The following is a 19787-nucleotide window of genomic DNA, read 5'->3' as shown; positions in this document are numbered from 1 at the left end:
AAAGAAAAAATAGAGGATTTTAATCAAACACACACTCTTCATTTTCAGCCAGGCCTCCTTCTCTTCTGGGCTTCCCCGGTAGCTCAGTGGTAAAGAATCTGCCTGCCAGTGCAGGAGACAGGGGTTCAATCTGGGTTGGGAAAATCCCCTGGAGGAGGAAATGGCAACCACTCCAGTATTCCTGCCTGAGAAATGCCATGAACCAAGGAGCCCAGCGACAGTCTATGGGGTCGCAAGGAGTCAGACATGACTTAGCAACTAAGCAACAACGACAGCCTTCTCCTCTGCCCCCTGCAAGGCTGCTATGCTTGCTTCCCATTTGCTCTGAGGATATTTCATCCGAATCCTTGTAGCAATTTCTTTGAATGACAAAAACAAAATACCTCATGCACCTTGGTAAGACATAATTAATTTAGTTTCAGATATTTGAAGATACGTTAAATCTAAAACCATCTCTATAGAAAATGAAATCAGGTCAGATAAGCTTTATTAAAAAATAATAATAAATGCCATCTGCCCGAAGGTGAGAAAGGGACCAATGACTTCCTGCTCCTGTGTTTCTGTAATAATTAGAGCTGCGATTTTATGTTTGTGTGTTTGACATTGCTGCTTTTGATGAATTCAAACCAGAGGTTGCAGAATGGTGATTTATTTTCAAAACTGTAATATGCTAACACTTAAATTTCTGTTATCGTGTTTATGTTACGTTCTCTCTCCCCACACACACAAGTTCAAGCAAACCTTGACAGAGGAAAAGCAGGAATTAAGCACTTGCCATATCTTAGGGGGGAAAAAAATAAAAAGAAAAAACCGTTGCTTCCAGCACTCCTCTGCAGTACCCCCTTGGTCCTCATTACTTACTTGGCATTAATGTGGATTTAGAATCTAATTTCAAAGGATTTCCTCCAGATATAGTTCTTGTGTTTATCAATAATGCAACCTTGGGAAATATTGTTCACGTACAGCATTTAAAGGAAAACACCACGGCGACATCATTTCTGTATGTGTATGTGTGTGCTTAAGTTCAAACAGTTTTGTCTCATAAATATGTAAATTCAGCCTGCCTGCTTTAGTATCCCTGAAGCACACCTGAATGTTGCTGCCTGTCTCATTAAATCAACATAAACGGCTCAGTGAGACACACAGCACAAGTTTCTCCTGGCCACAGCTCCCAGCCCTGGATGACTAGCAACCCCCAATGTGACATGATGGAATAGAGGAGATAGAAAAACCGCCGGCCACAGCCTGTAGGTACATTTCATATACAAGCAACCGGCCAGACCCTACTTTCTAATTTAATTAACACAGGTGTCAATTTAACAGTAAATCCCCAGAGATTTAACAAAAAATCCTTGTCATATAGGAGGCAGAAAGAATCAGATGGATATCAGACTCCACTCTTGGGGTGATTCTTCCATGTGAATGACTCAGAAGTAGCTCAATACAGCTGTTAGTGCCACTGATTCATCTCAAACCTGGCTGGATATGAGCATCATCTGAGAAGCATTTAAAAACACAGATGTCTAGGCCCAGCCCCCAAGCAAAACACAATCGGTTAAAGGGGTGCAACGGGGAGTTATGGGTTAAATGCAATTTCTCCTATTTGGAGAGAGTTTTAAAGTTTCTACTCTGAAGCCAGTTATGCCTTTACAGATACATCAACACGGTGATTAGTTCATTATTGGGTTTCTTTGTTTTAATAATTGTTTTGTTACACAATAGCTTATAATTGCTTAATATTTTATACAAGATTACAAGACGCTTAATTGTATGTAGTTGGTTCATATGGGGGGTTCAATATGTGGAGATTAAAGTAAGCAAGCTAAAAAACAAAAGCAAACATAAATCATGGTTGTATTTAAATAGGGGCCCTAAAGGAGAAATCTTTAAGGGGTATCATTTTACTCAGTGATAATTATAAATAGATATCTATTTTAAATGGGTTGCCATGAGGCGCTAGGGGTAGATAATCCACCTGCCAATGAAGGAGGTGGAAGAGATGAAAGTTCGATCCCTGGGGGTTGGGAAGATCCCCTGGAGAAGGAAATGGTAACCCACTCAAGTATTCTTGCCTGGAGAATTCCGTGCACAGAGAAGCCAGGTGGGCTACAGTCCGTGGGGCCAGAAACAGTCAGGCATGACTGAGCAACTAAGCCCATCCATTTAAAAAATGCTTAATATCCTCCATTCTGCATCTCAGGAATGGCTTAGATAGTATAAATAACCCTAGGGCAGAAACAGATTGACTTAGGTCATCTTTACATGTGTCTCACACCAATGAAAAATTACTTATGGGACAGTGTTAATAACCGTCTGACCTTCACATGACTCTTAAAAAACCAAGTATAGTATAGGAAAATGCAGGGAAATCTCACAGAAAAAAATACTAGACCGTATAACCAACAAGGACCTCCTGTATAACACAGAGAACTCTGCTCAATGTTGAGTGGCAGCCTGGATGGGAGAGGAGTTTGGGGGAGAGCGGATGTGTATGTGTATAGCTGAGTCCCTTTGCCATCCGCTATCACAACGTTGTTAATTGGCTATATTCCAATATAAAATAAAAATTTAAAATACTCGACCATGAGCAAGTATCATATACAGTGGTTCTGTCACTAACCCGTGTGACTGTAGGCAAGTCACTTTCTTCAGGGTGCATCTCCATGTTTTCCTCTGTAAATAATCAAGTTTTAAATCACTAAGCACCTTAAATTCCCTTCACGTGGGATAATGCTACGTTGTTTGTAAATATTAAAATAACCTAGCTCTACACCAAGTAATGCATGACCTTGAACAAGGCACTTCATCTCCTGACCTTGGTTTATTTCTGTGTACTTTCAGGCATTAAAGAACAGGGTGCACCTCAGAGCGCCTAGCCAAATATATCAGTACTTTGACAAGTCAACACTGCTGTTACTTCATGGCTTTAATATGATTTGAATAAGCAAACTTCATATTTGCCCCCTGATTCTAATCTTGCACTAGAATGGCAAAGAAAGAAGTTAGTCTGTTACCATGCTAATGATTTTGTTTGGCTGTAAATAAGCCCAAGTGAAAAACTGAAGCTTAAGTGACTTGCCGAAGACTACACAGAAATGGGATTAGACACCTGTGCCTTCCATTTTTGGTTTACAAGATGAATGCTCTCTTGAGTATATGTACCCTCCAGAAGATTCCCATGCTCCTTTAAACCCAATGACATTAAACAAAAATACAAGTCCTTAGCATGGTAAGGGAGAATTCATGACTTGGCTCCTACCTTGTATTTCCCATCATCTCCAGCCACACTTTCCACCGTAATCTTCTATCCCAGCGTGCCTTTGTGGAGAGTCCACTCAGTGTCTGGAATACTCTCCCTCCCTTTCCCATGAGTAGCCCCTGTATTTACTTCTAGGTTCAGTTCAAATGTCACTTCTCTGTTAATTTCCTGAGTCATTCCCTGGCCTCTCTGCCCATCTGGGTTAGGCACCTTCTCTCTTGCCTTAACCTTTGGGAATATACATATCTGTAGTACTCAGATACTATCTTATACTCATATGCTCACTGTTCTAACCCTCTCTCTAGACTATGAGCTCCTTGGTGTTTCATTTCTGTTCACCCAGTGCCCAGCTCAGGCATCACTGCTGGACATTCAGTAAATCTCCAGAGAGGGGACAGAGACCAGCATCTGTAAAGCCCTCAAGTCAGCATCTGGTATTAATTCTGTTTCCCCCAACCCTGCCTCTTTCCTTGCACTGTTTGCAGCCCCCATTAGACACTGGCCACCCTGCTATTATGTCTAACACTTAGACGCACAACATAATGAATTACCTAGTACTGCCCGGTCCAGGGTAGTAATTGTCAACCACATGTGCATATCTACACTTAAATTAATTAAAATCAAACATTTAGTTCCTTAGTCACTCTAACCACTCTGGCTAGTGGATACCATATTAGAACACACAGATGTGAACCTTTTCCATCACTGCAGAAAGTTCAGTGCTGACTTAGGGCCCCAAGCACACCCCTCCCACCCCAGGAGAGCTGGAGAAGATGACACTGGAATGGGCCAATTTAGTCCTGAGAAAAGACACTGGCCACCTATTAATAATTTATGTGTACATGAAGGATAAGAGCTGGAAAGCTGCTTCTTAGAAACATTTTTATTAATGTTAAATCTATACACAGACAAGAGATGGGAAAGATAACTTCTGAAGATGTTTTCACTCGCTGATAATTGAAATTTAAGTTTTATTGTATTTATAAGCCTAGCTGCCTTGCTTCTTACAATCTTTTTTAGACTCTGGGAAGATTATAGGCCATAATTAAAGGATTTCAGTTTTCCTATTTAGCCTAGCTCTGTAAGGAAATTTTAAGTCAATTAATGGTGATTTTTAAAATGAGGATTTAGGAAAATCTCTTATCTCCAGAAACGCTGAGAACCTCACCTCCCCTGCCCCACAGTAGTTTAACATTTTGTACAGTTCTTATCTGTTCTTCACTTGTCTTATCGATAGGATTCTAAACACCACAAATTTGGAACCAATTAAATGGTTTTCTTAGAATGTATGTGAATTGTGTTTATATGAGATATAATTATAAAGATTTCTCAGTAAAAGATAAAGGAATATTTGTCTCAGGAATTTGATTTTTTTTTCTTCTGAGATGAAGCTGACTTGACTACTTATTTTTTCTCAGCTTTGTGGCATAACTTCCATGAATGTTGCTACAAATAAACATGATACATGCACTCTGCATTTATTTTGAACTAAAGGAAAATACTCTGATGCTGGGAGGGATTGGGGGCAGGAGGAGAAGGGGACGACAGAGGATGAGATGGCTGGATGGCATCACTGACTCGATGGACGTGAGTCTGAGTGAACTCCGGGAGTTGGTGATGGACAGGGAGGCCTGGCGTGCTGAGATTCATGGGGTCACAAAGAGTCGGACACGACTGAGCGACTGAACTGAACTGAAAGGATACATACTGGTTGATGCCTGTGTTGGGTAGCAAGAGAACCATAGTGGAGAGGGGCTGTGTCTCCCTTTCTCATGAAATAACATGCTGGGTCAGGTTAAGTACAAATACATCCCTTGATTATGGTGACAGCAAGATGAAATTCACACAATGGTGGAAACTCAACAGTTATTACAGTTTGCGTGGGGCAAAGGAGGTCTTCTAGTTTTAAAGACAGTGTATATAAAAGCCTCAACAATACAATAATGAAGAACAATTGTTTCTTTGTGACCAGATCCTTATTTCTCAGCAGCCTGTAGCCCTTAGCCCTGACCTTGCAAGGATAGAAGGGTTTAAAAGTAGTGTGTGTCCATCATGCTGTTGCCTATTTCTGGGAGACACCTGGGAGGGAGCATACCTATCTATGGAAGGAAAATGTGGAGGAAATTGTGTGCTTTATTGCTGCGCCTCTTTTCTTTTTCTTTTCCTGTAGGAAGTGGTTTCAGATGAAAGGCATCAAGGTGGACAACTCCTGGAAGAACCAAAGTTGCTGCATTTCAAAGGGAATACTTTCAGTCTTCAGATCTCTGTCCTTGATATCCCCCCATTCCTCTGGAGAATTAAACCATTCACTGCATGCCAGGTACTGGCCAAGTGGCTTTCCAATAGGAATAGATTTGCTTTAACCAGCAGGCATATCTCACACCCTAGTAAGGGTACTCCTGACTTACCTCCTCCTTTAAAACTATGGATTTCATTTCAAAACTGTCACAGATGTGTAACTGTTTGGACCACACCCAGGGAAACCTATTGTCATAAATCCATCTATTCCTAACAAGTGGGGGAAAAGGTGCTTGCATGTCAGGTAATACGATATTTATCCTCTCTCCTGTTTAAATCACCACTCAGAATAGGTTGAAGAAGGTCATCTAACAACTTAGAGCAAGATTTCTTTGTGGATTTGTTTTAATTCATATCAGTTCATTATGAGACAGTTTTTTTAAGTCCTGTTCACCTATAGAATGAACTGGATATTAGGGAGAAACCTTTTAAGGGTGATCATTTTGAGTTGTAGAGAGCTCTGGCCAGCCAGGTGGGATCAAGAGATTTTGTCCTAAATAGATGAAATGCTTGCTGTCAAATGAATTGAGCAAGATGGGAAGAAGAAATCACAAATTGAGAAACAAAGAAATAGTAATGCCTCTTAGAATATTTTTATGTAAAAATATTTATGTGTCATCACTCATATACCTCATTATTAGAGACTTAAAAAAATTTCAGGATGACTTAAGAGTCTCTTTGGATCGTGTTAAGGAATTTTTGAATAGTTGCTTAGCATGAAAAGATATCAACTTGTGACCTTGTCACTGAATTCAATGAAAATTTTCCGTGATAAGCATTGTTATCAGAAGCAGCCAACTGGTCTACCATTGTTTCTTAAGCCAGAGTCATCTGGGCTTCAAGAGACAGGACGTTTCCTTAACTCTGGAGCTTCTGAGAGACTGATACTGATCTGGACTCACAGGAGGCTTTCACGCTTCTCTGTTCTGCCCATCAGCATAACTTGTAGAGCCCTGTGGGTTTTTTAACCTATCTTTACAGCATTCATTAAAAAAAAAAGAAAACATGCACAAGATATACCAGCTTGTCAGAATGGAAATCAGTCAAATCTCAAAGAGAAAAACCTTGGCCATTCCATGAGAGTTAGATGAAAGTTGCACCATCTCTGCTTTCTACTTCTGATGTTCAGAATTTTCTAATCAAATAAGGCCATATTTTTCTGTTTACTTTTCAGACCTGTTATTACCTCAGGAGCTGCCCCTCTATGTATAGTTTTAGTGCATTCAAAATAAGTATCTCTCTCAGGGCCCTGAACAATTTTTTTGGATATTTAACATATTTTCTTATGGAGAGAGGTTTTCTATGAATAAATGTATTATTTATGATGTTCTAGACCTAGATGTCTCTGTTTCCCAGAAAGCAGTATTCAAAGTTTGCAGTCCAAATTGAACTTCAGGGCATTGTTAAAACAACTCCTGATAGTCATGCAAATTCCTCTGTCTTAATCTTTATTTACGGGCATTGCTTCCCTGGATCTAATGCAAGTGACTCAGCCCAAAGTAACTATGAAGTTTAATGCTTGCAGATAAAAAAAGAAATCAGATAAATAATTATAACCTCTCAGGAGCACTTAAACAACACTTCCAACACCAGGGATTCAGTGAAAGCCTCAGGTAGAAAAGACTTGGAGGAGGGCAATGCCTGCTCACCCTGGAGGATGCAACAGGGCCAGCCAAAGCCAAAGGGCGCTGGCTGGCAAGGAAACACAACCAGCTTCACTGTCAGGGTGGGTTGGATTGCATAGAGGTTGTGAACATGTATAAATATTTGACTTCTGTAATTGAGCTTAATTTGAAAGAGTCGTGGAAAGCTGAAAAACAATTTAATTTTCTCTGCATCAGGCAGCTTGCCACCGAGGTTTCATTTCCACTTCATTTTTCTTTCCCACAAATGGCTTTCTGCTCTATTCTTCCTTTCTTCTCGCCACCCTATCACCAGTTTCTTTACTCCTGTGATCACTGAACTCCCCCAGTATTTGTGACTACATATTGTGCTTGGCATAATGGCCAGGTTGTGTCTGCTCCAGGCATCAGATGCATACACTTTGGGGAGGCTTTGCGTTCAGCCTGCTTGAACCTCATGGAGAGCATCACGTGTGCTGACAAACTGGGCGAGGACAATAGAGAATGGCTTTTGATTTGGCTTAGTGGACAGGAGCTCACAGAGCTCTACTGCAGAGAAAGAAAACCCCACTACTGCTGACATCACTTATAGGTCTCTCCTTCACCTGGTAAATGTCCCCATCATCTTCCAAGTCAGTGGATAGGAGGGTTAGAGTTATTGGTATGCCTGGTATCCCTGTCTTCTTATTCCTGTCTCCCTTTCTTTAACTTCAAAACAGCCATCTAGGAATCGACATTTTCCAATTGGTACCCAAAGCTGACTCTCTAAGAAACCTTTTTTTTTTCCCCATCTGGGCAAGGTGGAATTTCCCAGGCAGGGTGGCATCCAGTGCATAAAATGTTAATAACTGCCCTATGAGACACCAACCGAGAAAAATTCTTAGAATGATGTGAGGTTCGGATTAGGTTTAGAGCTACATGATGAGAGCCTACGTATAGGAGGGCCAACTAGATTTTAAATCTTGCTGGTTTCAATTCTGGAGGATGACAGTTTATGAAATGCTAGGGTAGAAACCTTATTGCTTATGAAACAAGGTAGGATGGATGAAAGGGAGGGGCACGTGAGGTTACAGGAGTTCTTAGGAGACCTGGTTACCATAGCACCCACTAACCTTGATTCAAAGAAAGAAAGTGACCCACAATGCTGGTCCTTCCAAAATAAACAGTTATGCCTAAGACTCTACCACAACAAGTGAGATACACTGTTGTCCCCTTAGAAGACTCAACCACCCTCCTCGGCATGGAAATAACTCTGCTCCCAGCAGGCTCCTGGGACCTGAGAGCTCCTGAATCATCGTATCCTCTCTTCCTTGCAGACTGTGGGGGTAGAGAAGCTGTAAAATATTATAAAGCTGAATCTAATAAAATATTCATTTATTTTTTAAATCCTACAGAACACCAAGCCAGGCTGTCACCTCCGCAGGATGAAAGCAGCTGTCTTACAGCATGCTGTGTGTCTTGGAGAACCCAGTGTCTGTCTCCTGCTAGGATACGATTTACATTCTCTCCATCTGCTAGGAAACTAATTATAATGGGACTCAAAAAGAAAACATTTCCGGAATTCTTTAAACACACATAACTTTGCTACACTTTGTCCTCTAGTATTACTTTCCCCAGAATTCCTCTCAGCTCAGTGAGCATCTTGGTGTTTTGTTTTGTGTTTTTTTTTTTTTGGAGGGGGGAGAATAAATGAAAGCAAAGATGATTGCCCTGGAAACACACTAACCACAGTGCTTTTATTATTTTTAAATGTTTTGTTGAGCACCGTTGGCAGCTGCTACTCAAGTCAACAACAAAAATATTCTTTTGACACAGTCTTAAAATCAGATTTTTTTAATGTTTTGATGGTGTGCAGTAGAATGGAAAGAAAAGCAAGAGGCATTTTTGTTTTGTTTGTTTGCCAATTCTCATGTCTTTCTACAAGAAAAGATTATGTCTGCACTGGGTCCTTCCAGTGTTCTCAGGAGAAGATACACAAAATTTAGCAAGCGACACAACAGAAGATACTTTTCAACACATCATCAGCGCCATCCATTTTTTCTTTTTTTTAACAAAGATAGTGTTACCAAAGATTCAAAGCCACCGCAGGAAATGTAGGTTTGTTGAAGAGCTGGACCTTGAATTCAGCTCTATCTCGTTCTGAAGTCCGAACATTTATATTACACTGTAATGGTTCAATTTCAGTTTTAGAAAACAGAGACCTCTGTAGTTAGCATAGTTAGGCAAAAGCACCTTATTTAGGCGAAAGCGTCAATGAACCATGGAGCCCTCTGTTATGCTTATTTTCACTGAAGAAGGGAATGAGACTGAGTATAAAAATGTAACATATATTCACCACCATGCATTAAATAGATAGCCAGTGGGAAGCTGCAACTGAACTCCAATGAATTTTTAAAATGCACTGATCTGGAGACGAGAGCATTTCAGGGCTAGAAGATTGAGGCTGGACAGAAGCCCTTGAAGGCCTGGCAGGGGGCTGTGTTGACGACGGCAGGCATCCTGGGGCCATTCTTGTCCCCCAGGCAAAGGGATCGTGTGATGAAAGCAGAGTTTCCAGGTGATGTGGTGACATCAGTGATTCCACTCGTGATTACAGGCTCTTCCCTAAAAAATACCAGTCAACTGCTTTCTGCTTCCATCCCAGTCAAGCCCCAGCCCTCTCATTAATTCTGTGTAGTAGAGACGGAGATGGGAGGCTTGGTGAGCGGGCTACTCCAGTTAGCTATGATGAGACCAGAGAAGGGGCTCACACATGGAAACAGAAAGATTATAGAAGGACAGTGAGAGAGATGGTGATAATCCGTTCATAAGAGGTAGACTTGGGACTGCCCAGGTGGTCCAGTGGTCAAGACTCCACACTCCCAAGGCAGGGGACCTGGGTTCGATTCCTGGTCAGGGAATATTCCACATGCTGTATGGTGTCTCCCCCCACCCCCCCCAAAATGGTAGACTTGTTTGAGAAAGGAAAGGCCAACTGAAATTATTTGTGCTGATTGGGGTATAATGTCAGTGATGGCTGTTAATAAAATAAAAACCGGAGATGTAGCTGCTAGAGTCCTCCAGAGAAATGGCAACTGGGCGTATATGAGCAGATGAGGATTTCAAGAACTCAATCAATGGAGAGAGAAGAGCTGAAGGCTGAGATAAGAAGTAAGAGTTACCCTGGTTTGCTGAACCAGGACGCAGCAGGAGTCAGATTAGACAGCAAGGAGAAATGGCGGACCGTGTATAGTATAGAAGTATCTGGTATAGAATTTGGTCCAGCTGGACAGTCATTTTTGAGTGTTTTAGGGAATGACTTCCTCTCAAGTTTGCTGGGAGGCCCACCAATCAGGCTTCCCTGGTGGCTCAGAGGGTAAAGGGTCTGCCTGCAATGCAGGAGACCTGGGTTCAATCCCTGTGTTGGGAAGATCCCCAGAGAAGCAAATGGCAACCCACTCCAGTACTCTTGCCTGGAAAATCCCATGGACAGAGAAAGCCTGGTAGGCTACAGTCCATGGGGTCGCAAAGATTTGAACACACACTGAGCGACTTCACTTTCACCACCAATCAGCAGTGCTCTCTGTTGCTAGGAGGGAAAGAGAAGAGCTCATAATTAGGTCTCTGTTTAGGAAGAAAGTGGGAAAGAGGTACCATTCACTGGTTCTGTGCTGCTGTCTTGCTGGTATATGAGCAAGCTGTGCCCCAGCCATGGGTTTCCTTGGTGACCGTTAGCTTCATGCTTCTCCCAGCATTTGCCCTACAACAGCCTCTCTGTGGGAAAACACTAGTGAACCTTCTGGCATACCCAGCTCATCTCAATTTCTCAAAAGACTACTTCCAACCCACTGGTATTTCAGTGGAGAATGGTTTGGGTCAAGAAAAAAATATTTTAATCAAGGGATTGATGTGCTTATAAAACCTTTGGAAAACCTGGGAGAGCCAAAGTCAGAGAAAGCCTCCAGAGATACAAGGAAATCAGCAAGTTCCATGATTTTGGGAAACCACCACAACCCTGAAGCAGACAGTTCTCAGAAGCCCCTGCAAACCTGCAGAACCCTTGAGGTTTGCTTGCTAGTACCAGAGGAACAGAAACCATGTCTGCTCCTTCCCTTCCTTCCAAATTTAAAACAAGGTACCTCTCATTGGCAGAATGGAAATGTGAACTCCTTGCTGGCGAGGGCCGTGAAATGTAGTTTTCAGACTTCTAGTTCTCTCTGTGTAGGGAGAACTGAGGATGGGAGAGAGTTGCCTTCTTCCTAATGGCCCACATTCTGCACAGGGATAAAGTCAGCTGCAGCGTCAACATATAGACCTTTGAGTCCTTAGTCCATTGCCTTTCCCTTGCTTCAAGTTTAAGAACAAACAATTGAAACAACACACCTGCATCCCTTGCTGGGATGTGTGGCAGGGGTTAATGCCTGATTTCTTTCTCTCATATTTCCCAAAACTGGCTTCCTATACTCAAGTCTTCAACCATCTAAACTCCATCTCTCCCTGCTGATCCCCCCTAGCAAGTACCCAGAAATCAGGATCTTTGAGACTTCCTACAGAGAAAAAAGAAGAAACTTGAAAGTGTATAGCTTGAAGCTCAGGGATAACCAGGGAACTCTTGGTTCCTTAAAGTGGGTAAATTGAATTCTAAACATGGCTTGTAGTCTTGTAACTCCTGCTGACACCATCACCAGTCACATTTCAGAGAATCAAAGCTCCAGACTTGATCCATCTTTTTCCACCTTTCAGCATCAATATTGGAGAAAATTGTGTGTGTAGTGACAGGTAAAAGAGCAAATTAATGAGTCAAGGGAAAGAGAAAGAAGTGAGATGCAGTTTACTATAGGCTGGGAATACGAGGTCATTGCCAAGGACCACAGCCTGATTCCAGCAGGAGGGAAAGACTTTCTGGTAGACGGAAGAATATCAGTGACTGACTGACCTTCGCTTCACATTAATATAAACCCACATTCCCGAGACAGTTGGTGGCCAGCACTGGCTGGTCATGGGGAAAGGAGGAATATAGGTCTTATAACTTCCCCCCACCCTCATTTAGTGAAATGGCTTTTGCCACGCGATTGTAAGTCCCTGTGAAGTGGAGACCAGACCTAAGTTCTTACTCTTCCTTTATTGTTTACCTAGTACAGTGTCTGGTTACTAAAAGGCATTGTACATATAACTGTAGAGTGGATGAAGTGAATGAATGAGGAATTGACAAGATAGATTGTTCTGGGCTAACCTGTTGTGTTTGTGTCTCTGGTGTGTGTGTGTGTGTCTGTGATCCTATAGTAGGTGTCTTTTTCTGGTGTGTGAGTGAGTGTGTGTGTGTGTGTGATCCTGCAGTAGGTATAATTTTTATGCTGGATATATAGCAATATTATGCTTATACAGTTCAGCATGAGGCTATGGTATGGGGATAAGTTCTGGCCAGTCACTTCTTCATAATTTTCATGTACATGAGATGATAACATCCTACCCTGGGCTTAGGTAGCAAAGAGTAGGCTTCTACTAGGAATCCTCCCATAGGAGCCGTCTAAAGAATCTTTTGTCGTGGAAAAACATGGTGATTAACTTTTGATGGTCTTCTTTCTCATTGTGTGTGTCACCAAGTGAAATCTGAGCTCTTGCAGCGTGGTTTTGGAATTCGAATGTTATCAATTGGAATTGACATTAATTACTTTTGTGCTGCCTGGCATATGCTAGGACATTATTTCTACAACAGTTCCACCAGAGTCGCTCAGGCAATTATCTCTGCTGCCATCCCCATCATCATGATCATCCTAATTATTGTGATTAGGTCTGTCCTGCGCCCCGCTCCTCTCAGCCGGGCTCTGCACACCCCAGCCCTCTCTTCTCCCCTCTGTCCCCCACAGGAAGTCCCATTCTCCCGCGTGTGGTGCAGTAACCGGCAGCCCCTGCACTGTGCCTTCTCCCTGGAGCGCTACACGCCCACCACCACCCAGCTGTCCTGCAAAATCTGCATCCGGCAGCTCAAAGGCCATGAACAGATCCTCCAAGTGCAGACGTCAATCCTCGAGGTGAGTCCTTGGTCTCCAGGTCACTTGACCTGTTTCTAAAGCCCATTATATACCTATCTTAGTTGTGCTATATGTATACCATGAAAGAGATTCAAAATGCACTCACTCTTTTAATCCTCACTACTGATAAGGGAAAATCAACTTTTTCGCAAGCTGAAGAATTGAACTGGACCTAGAAACATAACCCATTAGAGCATAGGCTCTGCGAAGGGGCCTTTGGGGAAGGAACTGGTCCAGGGCTTTTTATACACAAAACCACAAGCAATTGAACAGTTCATGGTAGACCTGGAATCAGCTGAGATTCATTATTGAATTGAGACACATACCATAAGAAAACACAAGGTCACCATTGGGCTGCTTTTCTGCCAGTTCTGATGAGTTTCTGGAAGTCAGTTTCCCCGTCTGTTATTACATTTTCAAGGCTTTGTTTCCTTACTGTCTTATAATTTTTTGATACCTCCAGGATCAGGGTTCTACACATCCCCATTTCCATGAAGCCCAGATTTCATCAGTACAATAAGAGACAGGATGGATAATAATCTCACTCTCCAAAGTAAGGGCATAGTGCAAAAAGGGATAAGACCTTGTTCAGGGTCACATGACTACTCAAGGGCAGGGTTAGAATGGGAATCAGAGGAGAAGTCACTCGGGAACTTGTGCGCTGCCATGGCTTTGATTGGCCCTAAGCCACTGAATGACTCCATGGCTCTGAGCTTCAGCTGATTGAGTAGACTATGGCCTTCCCTCCTGAATGGGTATTTCAGCAGGGGAGAGTAGTTGAGGAGCGGAATCGGGAGCTGATGACACCTTATTTGGCAATTTCAAGGTAATCCCTGGCTAGTTTAGAAAAACACACACTGTTTTGTTCATCTTAGAACATGTACATGTATATACACATATGGGCTTCCCTGGTGGCTGTGTTAGAGTCCACCTGCCAATGCAGGAAATGCAGGCTTGATTCCTGGGCCAGAAAGAGCCCCTGGAGAAAGGAAATGGCAACCCGCTCCAGGATTCTTGCCTGGGAAACCCCATGGACAGAGGAGCCTGGTGGGCTACAGTCCAGGGGATTGCAGAGTCAGACAGGACTTAGTGACTAAACATCAACATATATACATACATACACATAACTTTTGTGTCTCCATATGTAAATAAGACATATTCATCTGTTCACACTTAGCAGAAGGTTTAACACCTTTTGTATCTGTACCAATTTCAGGTTTTGATTTTTCTCAAAACATGTAGTCTGCATAGCATCACCACTTCTCTCCATTCTCACTGCATTTCATTATTTATGCAAAATGAGCGTTGCTAATTCCCCCAAATAGTTTCCTCTGAAGTGCGATGGCTTTCCAAAGGAGTGTGCCTCAAAACTGATAGCTGTTTTAACTGACATGTTTCTACCATATCTGCATTCGTTATTGCCAATTAGCACTATGCTCTAAGGTAGTCCTCGTGGGGAAGGTAGATGCAGAAACCTCAGGCGAGATATATTTAGAGTCTCTTTTTTGAACGGTCATGGCATTTTTAACACAATACATTTCAAACCAAAACACAAATCGTATGGGAGTTAGTTCTAAAATAAAAAGCAACTCTGAGAAGAGCTGCATTTCAGAATGAAGAGTGAAAGCCAGGACGTAAAGGTGCCACTGATGAAAATTTCCATAAATATCTGTTAACAGGTCAACAAAAGAATTCCAGGTTTAAAAGGTGTTTTACTTTCTAAGGCATCCAGATACTGAAAATCAGTTTCAGCTATTACAAGATGTTTGTGTAAAAGAAATGTAATAAGGTTGATACTACATCCTGGTACCTTTGCATCTTGCTTAAATAAACTCTAAAAGTTCATGGAGAGAAAATGAGCTAATAAAATTAATCTTCTTGACTCTCCCATTCTGATGCTTCGCAAAGTTTACAGGTACTTTGGAAAGCCTTAAAGAACATGACATCACCATCTTTCTTGATAAAAGGAGGCAAAAGTATAAGAATAATATTTAGATATTCAGTGTTGGACTACAGCTATCTGATTTGTAGGCTGCTCCACTTTAGAAGCTTTATTAACTTGTTTAGAAGCTTCTCCTATGAGAATCATTTCATTAATAATTTTAAGTGTCCCTGCTGAATTTTGGCCCAGTTCATCCGCATTTCTTTCTATCAAACTATTTCTTAGGCAGATCTCACTGACCATCATTTTCAATGATAGAAGAAAATTAATTTTTAAAAGCCACTATATCTCAGGTCCTATTTCATATGCTTTCATGTATAATGGTCAGAATTCTGTAGGTTAGTGTTATATCGTCACAATTTTAAACAATCTCAAGGACGTCAAATTCTTATCCAAGATCATAGAGTGAACCAGATGAGTAGCCAGACTTCCCAGCTGAGACACTTGACCTTAAGATCAAAGTCTGGCTTTCTATTCAGTACTACATCCGGATCCCAATCAAGGGGGTTTAATTTCTTAGTCCTAACCATAGGTCTTGTCCATAATACAAGCCCCCTCTTTTAAGGGCTTAGGCAATAGTGACAAATAATGCAACATCAGCATTCTTCCCTAAGTCTAAGTAGATGAAAATTAGAAGGTTCTTTCCTCAAGACTGAAGAAGAATGAGATGCACCTGTTTGTTTGTTGGGCTGGAATTAAGTATTCATTCTGCTGATCTTCAGGAACAGAATTGATTCCCTACATAGAGGTCTGTTTGCAAAAGGATGTCTTGACTGGATGATCACTCAAGGTCCTTCCAACCCTGGGACTGTCTCATCGCTGGGAAAACACACATCTGGTGGTATATCTGGGATTAAAAAACATCTTCTCCCTAAAAATGATTTGGTTTTTATGGTAGACAGTTCAAAGTAAATGAAGATAAAGTTCTGAGAAAGTTGGGAATACTTGGAGTGAGGCAGGATATATTCAAGACATGGGTCTATATCAATCAGTGAGGCAACAATAATAGATAAATTGTTAAAATGCATCATATTTCATGGTCACTACACTAATGCAGAAAGATTCTGTTAGGTGGCTTTGATAAGTTAGTAATAGGCCATCATTGATTAATATATTAATAGAAGTAAAACTTTGAAGCTTCCAACAGATGTGTTTGAAATATGTACTTAAATATCCACCCCCCCAAAAAAAAACTCCCACATATCTAGGCTCAGAGCTCCTCCTTCCTACCCTAATTTACAATAGAACCATGAGAGATAAAAGATACATATGTGTGTGTGTGTGTGTATAAACATTGATTTTAAATTAATTAATGCAGTGAGCGTCTTCATTTGAAGACATTTGGTTCCTTCTGCTCGGCCCCACATCCATCATGTCCCTTCATGCCTCTTATCTAAATGGCTTTCCAAACATAATCATTCATATCACTCAAATTTAAAAAGTATTTCAGTGATTAAGGTAATATATCTTTTCTGTTCTTTAGAGTGGCCATTATTATGTCAGTCTTTAGAAGCAGGTTGGTTCTCTTTAAATTAACCCAACTAAATCGCCTAATGATGATCACTAATTGATACTCTATAAAGCAACAGTATTGCCAGTCTTAAAACTGGTGTGTGTTGTGCGTGCTTAGTCAATCAGTTGTGTCTGACTCTTTGCAACCCCATGGACTGTAGCCCACCAGGCTCCTCTGTCCATGGGGATTCTCCAGGCAAGAATACTGGAGTGGGTCTCCATGCCCTCCTCCAGGGGATCTTCTTGACCAAGGGATCAAACCCAGGTTTCCCACATTGCGGGTGGATTCTTTACCGTCTGAGCCACCAGGGAAGCCCCGTGGACTGAAGCGAAATAATTTTGCTAATATTGAAGAGAAGGGAAGAATCCCCAAGTCATTTATTTCCTCGTTCCTTATTAATATAACAATATTAAAGAATCTATCTTTTGGTAGGAACAACTTAAAATGGGAATCTTGCATGTTAAAATTTTCCCTTCAAGCAATGCTCTTATCTTTCTTCCAAAAGTGGTGGGGGATGCTTTGTCTGTTACAAAGTCGACAGAATATTTGGAATTCCTCCCTGATTTACAGCTCCTGCATTAACCAGGTAGCAGCAGCTTATCTCTTATGTGCAGAGCATGAAAATCTACTGTTCTCTGCATATTTAATTTAAACCATCAGAAGATGCAGCCACTGGATTCTTCTTAGTTGGCCCAGATGTCTTTTAGAATGCATCATAAATGTTACGTAAAGTGTCATCTGTACACTTGGGAAATATTTACATTTCAAAACTTTGAGGGACGGGGGGACCCGTTTATTAAAGTGTACTAAGCAGAAAAAAGTACTTATTTTTAGAAGTCTCATGTAATATTTTATTCACTCTCAAATCATACCACTCTGTCCATTTTTTTCCTGAAGACTTTATGTATTGAGGTGGTCTTTCTTCTGCCAACAGGAAAGACAGAGCTTGTTGAATTGGTCCAATCATAGATGCCATGAGGGCATCTGTCTCTTGTCATGTTTTGGCATGGATATCGCATTCCATTGGCAAGCCACCTTTTCACATGTTATCACTCTTCAGTGCCATTTTTACAACGACAACTACCATATTATCTCATATAGAATTCCTTTCATTCTCCCTGTGGTTTTTACTATTCATTTTAAGGACATTTTCCTGCCTTAAGTCAGGAAATATTTAAAGAAACTATTCCCACTTGATTTGCATTATTAAAAGCTAAAAGAAATTTTACATACCATGATAAAAAATGGTATATCTTGCAACCTATTTTATGCAGTAAGAAGTCTGAGGTAGTTTATTTTATAAACATCTTAAATATCGGAAAGGAACTGGCTACTCTGCCAGAAATAAGCACTTATCCGGTCAATTTCCATTCATTCAACAGCTACCCATCCTTCAAGGTCAACTCAAATGAAGTCCTCTTACTCTTTTTTTTTTAATCTTTATTTTTTAAATCCTTTTTTTTTTTTTAACTTAAACATCCTATTTTATATTGGAGTATAGCCAAATTAACAATGTTGTGATAATTTCAGATGAACAGCAAAGGGACTCAGCCATACATAGCCATGTATCCATTCTCCCCTAAACTCCCCTCCCATCCAGGCTGCCACATCACATTGAGCAGAGTTCCCTGTGCTCTACAGGAGGTCCTTGTTGGTTATCCATTTTAAATATAGCAGTGTGTACATGTCCATCCCAAACTCCCTAACTATCTCTTCCCCCCATTCTTTCCCCTGCTGCTGCTAAGTTGCTTCAGTCGTGTCCGACTCTGTGCGACCCCATAGACACCAGCCCACCAGGCTCCCCCATCCCTGAGATTCTCCAGGCAAGAACACTGAAGTGGGTTGCCATTTCCTTCTCCAGTGCATGAAAGTGAAAAGTGAAAGTGAAGTCGCTCAGTCATGTCTGACTCTTAGCGACCCCATAGACTGCAGCCTACCAGGATCCTCCATCCGTGGGATTTTCCAGACAAGAGTACTGGAGTGGGTCGCCATTGCCTTCTCCGATTCTTCCCCCTAGCAACCATAAATTCGTTCTCTGAGTCTCTTTTCTTTTCTGTAAATAAGTTCCTGAAGTCCTACTTTTAATTCTTGAAGTAAATGCTAATATCACTCAGCATTTTTCCGAACCACTCTGCCCTGTGGGTTCTTGGTAGCTATTATGATGCAGGGTTGTGTAGTGAAGTAAGTCCTGGTAAAGGTGTTAGGGTGTCAGAATTCTAGTTTCAGCTCTAGTAACATCTATCTGGGTGACTTCTACCAAAGTTTATAACCTCTGTGGAGTCTATTTTAAAAATGCTAGAGACTGTTTAGGAGCCTGGGAGAAGTCCAGTAGTACCCAAGGTCACTGAGCTAGAAAATGGAAACTTGTACTCCAAAGCAAGACCTTTTTGACTCTGAAAACCACACTTTTTCTGTTTATGCTAACTCAAAAACTGGAAGAATTTGGATGAGCATTGTTCTATAATGGTCCAGGGATTAAAACTCAAACAAGTAGAATTTGTTGAATCTGATAACATGTATTTTTAATTTCCAAGAACAAGATATAGTATGTCGCATTTCTCAGATGTAGTTGACCATGGGACTGCTTTTTCTTGGAACATCTTCTGAGATGCTCTGTGGGAATGCTGGGTTAAGGCACTGGATTCCAAAACACAGCCCCCCAAAGGTCACTGTCCTAAATGTTTACAGAAAAACCATATATATATATATATATATAATTCTTTAATAAGACCTTTGCATGAACAAGTTTCCTCAGTTAACAGATTTTTGAAGATATAAAACTCACCAAGCCTGAAGTCATATAGCTGTGTGAGCCTGGACACTAGCAGAGAAGTGCTACTGTGGCTGTGATGTCCACAGTAGGAAGATGTGTAAGTTTCAGAAAAAGCATCAGGCGAAGGTCACGGGGCAGTTCAGGAAGGGCATGAAAGGTCAGCACAAGTTGACAAGTTCCTAATGCAAAGGAGAGTTTCTTGGGGTTTAAACAGAAGTTAAAAGACACTTACTCCTTGGAAGAAAAGTTATGACCAACCTAGATACTATGTTCAAAAGCAGAGACATTACTTTGCCGACTAAGGTCCGTCTAGTCAAGGCTATGGTTTTTCCTGTGGTCATGTATGGATGTGAGAGTTGGACTGTGAAG

The 19787-nt window shown here is 41.3% G+C and overlaps 1 protein-coding gene across 2 annotated transcripts in view; it reads left to right on the top strand.

Annotated features, from left to right (window-relative positions):
- UNC5D (unc-5 netrin receptor D) overlaps positions 1-19787 on the top strand; it is a 628812-nt gene that overhangs the window by 592723 nt on the left and 16302 nt on the right. For both annotated transcript variants that reach the window (XM_068971067.1, XM_068971066.1), the window contains 2 exons: positions 5430-5579; positions 13026-13190. In XM_068971067.1, coding sequence (XP_068827168.1) covers positions 5430-5579; positions 13026-13190 — 315 coding nt within the window. The remainder of the gene's footprint in view (positions 1-5429; positions 5580-13025; positions 13191-19787) is intronic.

The sequence above is a fragment of the Capricornis sumatraensis genome, chromosome 4, assembly GCF_032405125.1.
Source record: "Capricornis sumatraensis isolate serow.1 chromosome 4, serow.2, whole genome shotgun sequence".
Classification (NCBI taxonomy): Eukaryota; Metazoa; Chordata; class Mammalia; order Artiodactyla; family Bovidae; genus Capricornis; species Capricornis sumatraensis.
This window is presented reverse-complemented; position numbering and strand designations above follow the sequence as displayed.